The sequence below is a fragment of the Prionailurus viverrinus genome, unplaced genomic scaffold (assembly GCF_022837055.1).
Source record: "Prionailurus viverrinus isolate Anna unplaced genomic scaffold, UM_Priviv_1.0 scaffold_40, whole genome shotgun sequence".
Classification (NCBI taxonomy): domain Eukaryota; kingdom Metazoa; phylum Chordata; class Mammalia; order Carnivora; family Felidae; genus Prionailurus; species Prionailurus viverrinus.
This window is the reverse complement of record NW_025927608.1, coordinates 3,733,708-3,746,919: the sequence shown is the minus strand read 5'-3', so window position 1 is coordinate 3,746,919 and position 13,212 is coordinate 3,733,708. Positions and strand designations below refer to the sequence as shown.

Here is a 13,212-nt window from a genome sequence, read left to right as displayed (position 1 = left end):
AGCTGGGCAAAGACACACAGGGAGAAAGCCAAGTGAAGAGACGGGCAGAGGTCAGAGAGCTGCGTCTGTGGGTCAAGGAGCAGCGGGGGTTGCCAGAAGCCATCAGAAGCTGGAGGAGTTCGGGGAAGTTCTTCCCTGGGACGTCCGAGGGAGCACGGCCCCAACTTCAGACCGCTGGCCTCCAGAGCCCTGAGAGCCCACAACTGTTGTTTCAAAACAATAAATGCCCACCCTGACCCCAAACCCCCCCTGCGCGAGTGCGTACTCGAGAGGCTTGGGGGTCACGAACCCAGGGGTCGCAGCTGTGCCAAGGTCGAGCAGGCAATGGCTGGCGGCCCGTGCAACACTCCACTTCCCATCTCTTCTCATTCCTGATATTCAGCTGGCCAGCAAGGGTCTCACTCTGGAATCTCCGGAGGCTGTGCCTTCCCCCATCCCGTGCCACGCCCTGCTTCGAGGCTTCAGCTCCGCCCACGTGGACCCCTGAACGGCCCCCTGTGCTCCCCCTGGCCCCGGTCTCCATCCTGCTTGGCCAGAGCCCAGACCCACTGCTTGCCCCCTGCTTCTAGCTGAGCGACGGAGGCACCGCTCCTGCTCAACTCTGCTGCCCTGTCCCCCAACAGGCCCTGGCTCTTCCCTCCCGCTCCTCCTTCGGGATTGTGGTCCAGCTGGCCCCGGGCCTCGGCCGGACCTCTCTGCTGGATGCTGCTTTTCCCGGTCCAGAGGGGGCTGTGCCGGAGAACCCCGAATGTTCTCGTGCACATGTGTGTGTGCGTGTGTGGACATGCCCTGGCCTGGATCCCCCCCCCCCCCCCCCCCCACCGCTGCATAAGGGCCGTCAATCCAGGCTCCCCCTCAGGTCCCTTCCATACCTCTCACGGTCAGACTTCCCAGGGAGGCCGCCCTGTTCCCCGGCCCCTGCAGGGAAGGGTCCCGTCCCACCCGGGCCAGGTCACCCCGGAGTGTCCTCGGCTTCCCCCCGCCCCCACTGCTTCTGCAGCACAGAACTCGCTCCTCAAATGCTGGCTGCTGCCCCAGCCACGCCAGTCTCGTGCCCGCCACATGGCACTCCACTAGTACAGCTTTCCCGAGCGGGCCTGCTCGCTGGAAGGACTGGCCTCCCCGGGCCGGCGGTGCTCCCGCGTCACTCCTTGGACCGACCAGCTGTCCCGCTCCTGATGCCCCGCCCCGTCCCATACGGCTCGAGAGGGGTCTGGATCCTGCCCCTGCCCCGAGGGGCCTCGGAGGTCTCCAGCTGGAATCCTCCCAGGGCCTGGTTACCGCACCGGGCTCTGCCCCGTCCCCGGGCCACATGTCTGTCTCAGGCCCCATCCAGCTCCCGCCTCCCATGGGGCTTGGGCTGTGTGTCCCTGCGGCCCTCCCCGGCCGGGACTGAGCCCCGCTGCTGCCGACACCTCATGGCTCACTGCCGGCCTGGCCAGAACGGGGATGAGTGGCTACAGGGCCGGCCCCCCTCAGAGTCAGCCTTGAACTAGGCGGTGCTCAGCCCGAGGCCTGGGACCCGTGTCAGCCTCGACGAGCCTCTACTGCCGGGTGGTCTCTATCTGAAGCTACTCCTGCCCGAGGAGCCAGGGCCACGGAGGTCCTGCGTGGCTGGTCCGGCACGAACATCTTTCAGTCCATCGCCACCCCCCCGCAGACCCGTCCCGGCCTGGCCCTGCCACCGACCAGATCTCAGGACGTTTGCCGAATTCAGGAACAGGCTCCAGTGTGGCGTCGGCCTCCGTCAGGAACCCGGTGGGAAACTTCTTGGGGGGAAGGGCCGGCTCAGTAGCTGGGCACACGGGCCTCAGCGGGCCCCTACGGCCCCCATGCGATGTCCCACGGGTCCCTTCCTGCCCGAGCTGCCCTGCTGCCCCCCGGCTGGGCTCCCACAGCCCCGGGCTCTGCTTTGCACCGGCACTGGCCCCCCTGTGCTGCCTCTGTCTACCGGAGGCGGGGGGGGGGGGGGCTCCTCACGGGGGGGGGCTCCTCGCTGGACGGCGAGCCCCTCCAGGGCAGGCCCTTCCTTCTGTCCCGTCCTCCTGGCCCCGGGCAGCACAGGCCTGGCTCCCAAGAGGCACCAGCAACTCTGCGGAACAGAATGCCACTTCTGCTTCTAGAATTCTCTTCCTCATTACTTCAGGGGAAACCCGGTGGCCAAAGTGCTTCTCCTGGCACCTGCCTAGGGATGACGGTCACTGAGCATCAGGAAAAGGGGAGGCCTGGCCCGGACCTGCCCCTGCAAGTGTGAACCCACTGGGCTGAGCCCGGCTTCTGCCTCCTGCCGTTACACCCGCCGTGAGGCGCCTGGCCTTCCCCCCGCTGCTGGGAATGTGTGTGAGGGGGAACTGCGTGTCGCAGATGCTCTGGCTGCACCCAGGCAGATGGCCTGCGGGACACAGCGGCTGGAGGCAGACGGCGGGGACACCGGAGCTCGGCCCGCAGGCACAGGAGGCCGGCACTTGCCTGCTGCCACTGGGCTGAAGCCACGTGACTGGCCTCGTCCACTGAGCTGAGGCCAGAGCGGGTCACTCCTGGGGGGAGGGTGGCCACGGAGGCAGGTGTCAGCACGAATCTCCATCAGCCTGGGCCCCCAGTGATCACGGCGCCAGGTGCATGGGGCGGGAGAGGCACCGACAAGAGACACACGTTCCCGCGTTCACGCAGATGGCGGTTGTTACAGCAGCTGAGCGCGGCCCGTCCTGACTAGTGCATGGCCCGGAGGCCACCCCCACGTCCCGGTGAGGGGGGACGGCAGCCTGGACCAGAGCTGGGGGGAGGCAGACGCCAAGTGGGTGGGTGTGAGACATGCAGGGGGCAAGACGGACGGGGCTGGGGTGGCCAGCAGGGACGGAATGAGCTCCTGGGGGCATCGCTCCCCGTCCCCGCGCCGGGGACAGACTTGCCGAGACCTTTCCAGAAGGGCCCAGGTTCTCCGGATGAAGAATTACCACCCATCTTAATATCCGGGCTCAGGGCCTGCTGTCATTGGCTGCAAGCCCGTCAGAGCCGCCAGGCTCCGGGGTCGCTGCTCCACTGAGTGAGAGGCTGGTCACGCAGGCGGAACCCGAAGCCGCAGCAGCCACCGCTTACTGACGAGACCCACTGGGCTGTGCCAGCGCTTTTCAAAGAGCCACTGGTTGAAGCCTCGGAGCAGGGGGTCGAGGGAGGCTCCACCACGGCCTCCACCTCACAAGCAGGCAGGCCGGGGCTCAGGGAGCGTGACCACCCCCCAGCTACGAGGGGGCAGAACCCGCAGGAACGCCGGTCTGCGTGGCTCGAAGCCCGTGGCTACCACCTAATGCTGCCTCCCTGCCTGGGCGGGGTGGCTCGTCCTCAGTGAGCGAGCTGACGACCGGGCTCTGCATCTGAGGGGCCGTGTGCCCCTCTCTGGGGAGGGGGTGGGCATGCCCACTGCACCACAGGTGCCCACGCGGAGGCGTCTGGGCCCCTCCCGGGTCCACGTGTCCCCGGTGCTCCCGCATACACTTCAGGGGGCTGAGTCCTGTTCTTGGCTGTGTGCACATGGGCGCCGGCTCCAGGCTCCCACGGGTTCCGGGGAGACCGGACCGTGGGATGTGGATGCCTGTCTTGGCCTTGACGCTCATGGGATTCGAATTGCGAGGCTCCCACCCAAGCAGAAACAGAAGCTGCTTCGTAGAAGTCACCGGAGCGACAGTGACATATTTTCACTTGCTGCTGATTCTTTTTCTTGGCAGAGGATGGTAAACTCCACCACCGCCCCCGGCCCAGGCCTGTGTGCTGAGCGTGGCGGAGGGCTCAGGTCCCGGAGGCAGGCGGGCGAGGAGGGGCCCGGGTCCGCCTGCCGGCTCTGCCGCACGCTCTCTGTAATCCCGAGGGAGTCCCTGACGTCTCTGAGCCTCGGTTTTGTCGTCTCGAGAATGGGTTAGCAGTGGCTGCTGAGAGGACTCAGCAGGGGCCGGACGTGAAACCGCACCCTGGTGCCCGGCACAGATCAGAGGTGCTCCGCGAACCGCGTTCCCCACTCTCCTGTGCTCACTGGTCTAGCGTCGCGAAGCACTCGGCGACAAGGTCACCTGCGGCCGAGTCCACCTTCACTCTACGCGAGAGCTCAGGCTGCAGAGCGCTGCCTTTGGGTGAAGATGAAACTTCCTGAAGCCACTAGTAAAGATGACGTCTCACGTGGGCCCCTACTACGGACAGTGGTTAAAAGTGGGGCTGCTCCCTCTGATGAGGGCTGCGGCCCCCACTCCACGGCCCTGATGGTGGTCACCGAGGGTCCCTGCAGAAGCCCCAGGGCTCCTCGGATGGCAGGGAAGCCGTAGGTTAGGGGCCAAGGAGAGGGGCCTGTGTGTTGCGTCACAGTCACCGGGTGGACGGGAGGCTCAAACCCGACCTCCGCTCTCGGACCTTGGCAAACGCTCCGGGCCCCGGTCCTCCTTCCACAAGGGTGCAGTGACAGAACTCTCTTGGAAGCGTCAGGAACTGAGCTGTGGGTGCGGGCACCCCGGCAAGTCGGCGTCCACGGTGCCGGCTGCCTTTGCGGAGGGGGCAGGGACAGCGGACGGGCCAGGCCGGGCGCGTGTCGGTCCAGCCAGACCCTCCGAGCGCTCCCTTCTAGCAGTCCAGCCCGTCGGCGCCTACCTGCTTGCCTGGCGGCCTCTGTCTCTGTGAGTAGCCTCCCCACACCTGGGGTCACCTCACATTTGACCCTTGGCCTCCAGGGATGGACTCGCCATCATCCTCCACCACCCCCCACCCCGGGTCTGCTCCCCTCTCACGTCTCCCTCTGCTGGGGAGACTGAGGTCGGCAGTCGGACGTCAGGTTCCACCCTGTCCAGCTGGACCGCAGGTCCTGCCAGGGGCACCTCAGTGTCTGTCAACAGTGTCTGTTGTAAAGACCCGGCTGCTGCCCGGGGTTCAGCAAGCCCCCCAACTACTAGCTACGACAGCCCCATCGGGCTCTGCCCTGGCTGGCCCCGATCTCCTGCACCTGTGTTCTGGGGGGGGGTGTCCCCCGATCTCCTGCACCTGCGTTCTGGGGGTGGTGTCCACTCACAAACCACCCGCCAAACACACGGTCTTTGCAGACCGTGACAATGGCGTGGATGGAGGAAAGCCCCGGTGTGTGGTGAGAGAACCCTAAGGAGGTGGCTTCTACGCTGAGACCTCGGAGGCAGGACTTGGTCACTGAAGGGCCTGGGCTGGGAGGTCATTCCAGGCGGAGGAAGTATCTGCTAAGGCAGGAAAGCAGAGGCTGGTGCAAGGTGTGGAGGGCAAAATGTGGACGGTAGGACAGGGCTGGGGTGGGGGCAGAGGCTGGGTCCCGAGGGTGTCCCGGGTCATGGCTGGGAGTTCGCATTTTTTCCTAAAGGCAACGGAAGCCACTGATGGCCTCACAGGTTGGTGCCGCGACCTGACATGCGGTTAGACCACCCTGGTGGGGGCTGTGTGGAGGGGGGGTGAGGGGGACAGCGTGAGTGAGGGTGTTCGGTGACCCCAGCTGGGCACGAAGCAGGGGAGGGAGAGCTCCCAACACTTGGCCGTAACTATGGGAGTGAGCCCGGGGAGGGCTCCCCACCCCACCGCGAGCTCTTTGAAGACCAACATTAAGCTTTATTTTTCTCTGTAGCCGCAGGACTGAGCCCTGGTCTGGCGCCTCGAGCCCGAATGTTTGTTACACAAATGGTAGTGTATTTTATTTTATTATTTTTTTTTTTTTAAATTTTTTTTTCAACGTTTATTTATTTTTGGGACAGAGAGAGACAGAGCATGAACGGGGGAGGGGCAGAGAGAGAGGGAGACACAGACTCGGAAACAGGCTCCAGGCTCTGAGCCATCAGCCCGAGCCCGACGCGGGGCTCGAACTCACGCGAGATCACGCGAGATCTCGCGAGATCGTGAACTCACGGACCGCGAGATCGTGACCTGGCTGAAGTCGGACGCTTAACCGACTGCGCCACCCAGGCGCCCCAAATGGTAGTGTATTTTAGTGCAGCTGTGTGTCCTCTGGTCCGGTCCCATCACCCCACTGTCACCAAGCAGACGAGCAGTGACCTGGCATTTCCTTGTCCCAGTTAAGGTATAATTACCGAGCCTCTTCAACCTCGTTTCAGCTCTAGAGACGTAGGGGGGATGGAACGGGCACCCCACACAGTTAACCCTGGGGCCCCACACCTGCCGGGTCTCGGGGGGGGGGGGGGGAGCGCCGTGGTCCCTTCTGCAGGTGCCAGCGTCCGCAGCCCGAGCCCCGGTTCTGCGTCTCAGGGGGCTGCTTCCGGCACAACCTCACCCCCTCCCTCCAGGTTTGCAGTTTTCTGATTGGCCGAGAAGCTGAATGTGCTAGAGCAACGGGAGGGCAAGCTTCGTGGCGAAGACGGTGCCGTAGCTGCGGACCGGGAGAGCCCGAGGAGTCTCAGCTCGGCCCCCGCCTTGCCGGTGGCACCGCCAGCCAGTTTCCTCATCTGTAAATCGGGCACGCTTGCAGCTTCAGGACAGTTGTTGATGTGAACGCTCCAGGCCGACCAGGAACACGTCCCGTGAGGAGCGGCAATGGGGCTCCACCTTATCTCCGGGGAAAGGCACCCGGTTGGGGGGAGGGGGGACAATCGGTGCTCTGGGCTCCCCCCCCCCCCCCCCCGGCCTCTGGAGCCTCCACCCACATCAGTGCTGAGGTTCCCGTGGAAGGGGTCTGTGTCCCTTCCCGTCTGTCCTAAGTGAATCGGGAAGAGCCTGGGGTCCGCAGCTGGACCCCCTGTGGTCGGTGGGGCGAGGAAGGGGCTGGGGTTGGATGGGCAGGGTTGCCTGGTGAGAAGCTGAGGCCGGAAGCTGTATTTCAGGGGGCTCAGCACGAGGGTGGGGCGCTCAAGGCCAGAGCACGGCTCCCACACCAAGAGTCAGCCTGTAGGGAGGCTGATTCCAAACCCGAAGTCCAGGGCATCGGGGTTGGGAGGAGAGGAAGTCAGCACTGAGTGAGCAGGGGCAGGAGGTGACGGCGGCCGTGCCAGTCCGCCTTCATGAGGTGTGGGGTCCCAGGTCAGGGCTCCAGCACACCGGGGCTGCATGAGGTGCGGTCAGACCCGCACGGAAGCAGCCAGAGGCCAGGGCATCCCCCGAGGCTGAGCCTGGTGCTGGGGTCTGGGCTCCCAGAGCACCTGCATTCCGTCCTGCTGGAGAATCTGCACCAGGCGAGTGCCCGTATTTAGGGTCTGGGGCCGTGACCATCCAGCTTCCTAGGCCCTCGACACAGCGACACTAGCACGCGGCAGGCCCCAGGGCACGAAGCGTTGAATTAACACGAGAGACCCCGAGTTCGGCTCTATAGGCACTCCCTGTGCACCTACTATGTGCTCTGTTCCTGACGCATTCCTGCCTGTCCGGGGGGAAGCCACCTGCTTCGACCCAACACAAAGACATCCTGGTAACACGGCGGCTTCACAGATACCGGCCGGTCCGGTCAGCCTGGGCACCTCCGAGGCCCTGACCAGGGCACCCCACCACACGCCCAGCCGGTTCCGAGTCCGGGCTTCCTGTGGGCCCAAATGCCAGGCAGGCCCGGTGACGGGATTGGCTCGGAGCCAGGCTCGCACGCTGGGGCCCCAGGGGGTGCCATGGGGCACCCAACCCGATGAGAGATACAGGTCAGCTGCTGAGACTATCGGTTTTACTCTGAAATTTAGAACCGAAACGTTACAAATTCTCATAAACACGCACAGGCCAGAGAAGGCGAGTGGACTTTTCCCGCTCCGGAGCGGGACAGAAGGGACATCTAACGCAAGTGCCTGAGACCAAAGCACATGTCCCTAACGGAATCTGCACCTGAGCTGGGCCGCATCAGATCGTCACCTCCTAATCTTCTCACGCCACGAGCCCGCTCTCTGAACACATCTGGGGATGCCCGATCGGTGGCATTCTGGGGACACAGCCCTTAACATGTGAGCATATCATCTCTGGGTTTTGCACTCCTGTCCCGTCCAAAATCTGCTGCTAGCATGATTCGTTACCTGAGCCAAGACTGATTTGGGATCAACACAAGATCTCCTTTTCAGGAATTCTTAGACACGGGATGAATTCTAGGTCTGATTCTGCCCTGACTTACTCTGTGGGGATAGGTGACCCCCCACTCTCTGGTCCCGTTTGGCTATGTGTGAACTCTCTCTGAGCTGCCTTTCAGCTTTAACATTCTGTGTCTGGCCTTTATTCCCTGCCCAAGTGGGTAATGGAGATCCGACTACAATTTATTTAGATCCAGCTAAAACGTGTTGTGAGCATGCTTTCATATACGTGATTTGCCCGCGTTCTAGAAATCTCAGAAAAGTAGGTGCTATTATCTCCATTAGCTAGATTACAAAACAGAGGCTCAGAGAAGTTGAGCATGTCCGCTGGGGTCGTGGCGTGGAGATTCAGTCTCAGGCCTGCCTCCGGCTTCCGAGGGCTGAGAACAGAGGCTGGGAGCCTCACAGCCAGTCAGCTTCCCCCACCCCCCTGTCCAGCACTCTGCTCTGGTGTGGGGGATGCAGGTGGGCTCCAGCTGGGCCTGGGGCTGCAGGCTGCCGGCAGGCGCAGGTGGACTTGGGCTGGCAAAGGTTGGCAATGTTCCGGAAGGCCCGTGAAGACAGCCTATCGAGGGCTGAGAGCGGCGTCTTTGGCCCAGCCTGGGTCTGGCTCTCCCAGGTGAGTCCTCTAGGCCCCGTCTGTGCTTGGAGCCCAGGAGCTGCCTGCTTTCTGCTCAGCTTTGCCATCGGCGAGCCTCTCCCTGCCGTGTGGCCTGCCGTCCCCAGAGATGGGCCCTCGAATATTCTTGTCCACATTTCCCAGTCCCCAGAAATCATCCAACGCCAGCAGACAAGGGCAAGGAAGGAAGGGGCGTATTGCAGACGCCAGGCTCAGACCCGTCCCCACAACACGGTGGGCCGGTTCGAGCAGGGTTTTTATTCCCGACACTTGGGCCACTTCCATCACCACTGGTCTCCATGCAGCAGTGGCTTTGAGACCCCAGTGCTCTTTCCTGAGCCTGAGCGGCCGACTGGTGGTATGACACTGGACAAGTAAATTTCTCCCTGTGGGCCTCAGCGTCCTCCTCCAGGCAACAGCTAGCTGGTTGGAGCCCCCACGGATCTCGGGTCCCTTCCAGCGATGACATTTTAGGAACCACTATCTTTGACTTTCCCTTCCCAGAGGCATGGAAACGGAGCAGTCGCCTCTGGAGAGCGCATCGAGCTTAAAAATTGCCCTCGCTCTCGGTCGCTCCTCCTTCCCTCCACGCCAGAGGCGCACCCCCACCCCGCCCTGGCCCTCGGCAAATCCAGGCCCGGCCCCGTAGTCCTGCAGCTCTGGAAACGCGAGGGCAGCGGGACTGCGGCGGTGGCGGAGTCGCAGCGGGAGGGGGAGGAGAGCAGCGCCCGCCTGTCCCGCGGCCTCCGCAGCAACCCTGGCCCTGGTCCCCGCGCGCCAGAGGGGGTTCCTGGCACACCCGGGTCTGGTGCTCGGGCCTGGGGCCGGCCGGGAGCTCATCGCGCCCGATGGCACCGAACAACCCCAGCGGCCCGCACCCCCCAACTCGGCAGAGCTAGGGCGGGCTCTCCACTCCGAGCGGCGGTGGAGCAGGGGATCCAGGCGCTCGGACGCCTCCGTCTCGCCCTCTCCAGGCCTGGAGCAGACTGTCGGAGCTGTCGGGGGCCGCGGGGTGGCAGTGGGGGTGGGGAGCACCATTTCTGGCTCGATGTCGGTCCTCATTCATCGTCTATCCCCGGTCCTCCGGAACCCCGTCTCCTCCCGCACCCCGTCGCCCCCCAGCGCCTCCGCGTCTCGGCCCCTGTGTCCCCGCCTCCCACGGAGCTCTCCGGGTGAAGGGCAGCCGCAGCCCGCGCCTACTCCCTGCCCGCAGTCCCTGCCCCCTCTGCCCGCCGCGGGGTCACCCGCCCGCCAGGGCCCAGCCTCCGCTCGCACCGAAGGCGCCCAGAGGGGAGGGACCAAAGTTCGGGCGCCGCAGGCCGGCGGAAGGCCCCGGGGTGCCGAGGGTGGCCGCGGCGGGGGCGCTGGGAGGTCAGACGCGGCGGCGGCCTCACCTGTTTCTCCAGCGGCTCCTTGGCCGAGAGCGCAGGCTTGGGGGAGGGCGCGCGGTCGCAGACGCAGCCCTCCAGCAGGTAGAGCCCCGAGGGCCGCGAGCTCGAGTCGCTCTCGAAGTAGAAGAGAAGGTTCTGCAGCAGCGCGAACCACTTGGTTTGCCATTTTGTGTTGTCCGAACTCCGCTTGCTCAGGTAGCCTTTGCGCGTGCCGTCCTTGCGCGCCAGCAGTCCCAGGGACGCGACGTGGCCATCGTTCAGCCGGATCCCCTTCTGCATGGTGCTCGGAGGCCAGCGAGACCCCACGCGCTTACATCTTCTCCGCGCGACACCCCGCGGCCCCCCGTCCGTGCGCGCGGCGCGCTGCCTCTCTCCGGCGCTCGCTCGCTCGCTCCTGGTCGCTCTCCCCTCCCCCCAAATATCTACACTCCGGGAGCTGGCGCCGGGCCGCGGCTTCTGGAAGAGAGATGTACCATTCCCCGCCGGAACTTCTTCTCCGCCCCGCGGCGCCCCCGGGCCCCGGAGAGGCCGCCCGACCCTCCCCCGGCGCCAGGCAAACTGAGGGACTGGCGAGCTGCGCGCGGGCGAGGGGCAGGCGGAGTCATGTGACGCCGATCCCTCGAAGAGCCCGTGTGAGCAGCGCGGACAGAGACACGCACGCAGCCCGCCGAGGCGCAGAGCGGCGCGCAGGCTGCACCTTGGCGCCCCCTCCCCCTCCCCGGACGCGGACGCACACACAAGCACACGCGCAAACCCTGCCCCTGTCCCCGCGGTCTCCCCTGCACCCCTTCGGGTGCTGAAAACCAAATCAGATCAATTTTCGTTTAACCCCATGGAACCCCGGAGGCTTGCCATCCTGGGAGTCTGCCTCTCTGCGCCCCACCGCGGCGCACTGGCGACCCGGGGTTAAGTCCCAGTTTTCATTTTCTCTTCCAAAGGCTCCCTCCCGGTACTTTATTTTTCTAATCCGATGTGCATGGAAGAGGGTGGTGGTTGGCGAAATAGCTCTGAAGGAGCTTTCGGTCCTATTCTTTGCGTAAACGGCCGGGTCACATTCATTTCAGGGTCCAGCCGCACTCCCGGCAGCTTCCCCAGCGACCTGAGGACGGCACAGGGGGTGCGGTGGGGGAGGGGTTAGGTGAGCGCTCATTTTATTTTGTTTCATTTTGCGCGTTGCCATATTTACCGGCGCCACCCCCCTCCCCTGCGCCCCCGAGGTCTAGCTGGCGAGCCGCCGCCGGGAGTTTTCTGCAAATACCCCCCCAAAGCCTAAAGGCGGGCTTCAAACGCAGGCGCCGGGGACCATGGGAGCCTTCAAATAGCTGCGCTGGCGCAATGATACCTTAATGATAGATTTTCCGTTCTTATTTTTAGCTCCCATTCGCCTACACAGTTACACGGCATTTATCCGGGAACGTCACCGCGCCCGCATGCTGCACCGGCAGGGCGCGCGGTCCGCCGGGCGAGAGGGGCGCCGGGGCGGGGAGCGCGCACCGCCGGCTGCCGCAGAGGGACCCAGGGGGGCGCCCGGCCCGGCCCAGCGCGCTGGCGGCGGCGGAGGGCTGCCGCGCGGCCCTGAAGAGGGAGGGAAGGAAGGAGGGAGGGAGGGAGGGAAGGAAGGAAGGAAGGAGGGAGGAACACCATCTTACAGCACCGAACCTGCGAGCACCCCTCCCCGCCGGCGCGCGCGCGCGCGCACACACATACACACACGCTCACACGCTCACACACACGCTCACACGCTCACACACACGCTCACACCGCCCTGGGCTGGCGCAGGGAAGGGGCCCAGGAATCAGGTAGCCGTGGGGAGGAGGCCCGCCGACTCCGCGCAGAGGAGACGTCGCGCGCGGTCCTGGGCACCAGGCTCCGGCCTGCCCTCCTCCAGAGAAAGCGCTGGGGAGCGAGACCGTGTTAACCTTAATGCGCCCTCTTAGCATCCACGCTCCTCGCGCGCGGACTCTGCAAGGAGCCCGTTCTCTTCACGAATAATAAAAACAAAAGAGGCGAGATGGCTAAGCCTCCCGGTTCAGTCTTCATTTTCCCCAGAGGGACCCTCCGCTGTGACCGCCTTTGCTACTTTCTCGCCCTCTTTGGGGAAGCAGTTTCCAGGAGTGAGGTTCTTAACCCCAGCTCTCATCTAAACTCCTTCGTTGGGCCTGTTGATACTGAGGCCCACAAAACTCCAGGGAAGGGGCAGTCTGGTCAGGGCACTCCACAGATAGGTCAAGTCGTTTAACCCTTCGGCCACCCTGTGGGGTAGGTGGCCCCACCCCCACCAGCTCTGTCGTCCAGTTGGGGAAAATGAGGCTCTGAGGGCAGAGCTGGGGTTTGAAATGCGTCGTCTGTCCCCAGGGTCTGTGTACAGCCGAGGGGGTAGTCCCTGGGTTGGGGGGTGGGGCTTTTATCCTAAGATGGGGCAGGACCTCTCAGGTGGGCCAGAGCCCAGGTTGGGCCTGCAGGGCAGCCACTGTGACAGAGACCCTAAGGCACCTGAGACTGCACACAGGAATCACCTGGGGTGTGTGACAAGCAGCCACAAAAGGCTGTGAGTGGTTTACGTGCTCTCCCGGGTGGTTTTAATGTGCAGCAAAGTTAGACACCCACCAGCATGTGGCAGACCCAGCGATTCTGTCGTGGGCACCGGAATCGCCAGGGGTCTTGTTAAAATACGGGCCCTCCTTGCGGGCAGGGTCTGAGAGCCTGCGTGTGAGTGAGCTCGCTGGTGATGTGACCCGGCTGGACCGCAGATCGCCTTTGGAGGTGTTCATTCATTCATCCACCCATTCATTCGTTCATTCCCTCATGCACACCTGTCCTGGCAGCGCTCACTGAGCCCCCAGCCTGGGCCGCTGGGCCGCTGGGGACGCAGGGATCCACAGACCACAGCCCCTGTGCCCTGGCATTCAGGCCTCCAGTGCTCCTCTCCCACAGCGCGCTCAGTGTGCCCCCGGGGGGGGGGGGGGGAAACACCTTCCCCTGAGTCTGGGGACACGTCTCTGTAGACGAGGACGCATGAAGGAGCATTAAGGAGCATTTTGGCAGGTTTGATGGCCCCACATAGAAATGGCTAGCAGATGACAGGGACTTCGGCCTGGCCAGACCCCCGCGAAGTCCTCCCCGCAAGTTTTCTATTGCACTTTGCACGAAGTCAGCTTGCGCG

At 64.3% G+C, this 13,212-nt stretch overlaps 1 protein-coding gene across 2 annotated transcripts in view; it reads right to left on the bottom strand.

Annotated features, from left to right (window-relative positions):
* The window catches only part of RASGRF1 (Ras protein specific guanine nucleotide releasing factor 1), a 100,289-nt gene extending 89,838 nt beyond the window's left edge, over positions 1-10,451 (bottom strand). For both annotated transcript variants that reach the window (XM_047846822.1, XM_047846823.1), the window contains exon 1: positions 10,053-10,451. In XM_047846822.1, the coding sequence (XP_047702778.1) occupies positions 10,053-10,328 (276 nt within the window). In that variant the 5' untranslated portion in view covers positions 10,329-10,451. The remainder of the gene's footprint in view (positions 1-10,052) is intronic.
* Positions 10,452-13,212: the final 2,761 nt, after the last annotated feature.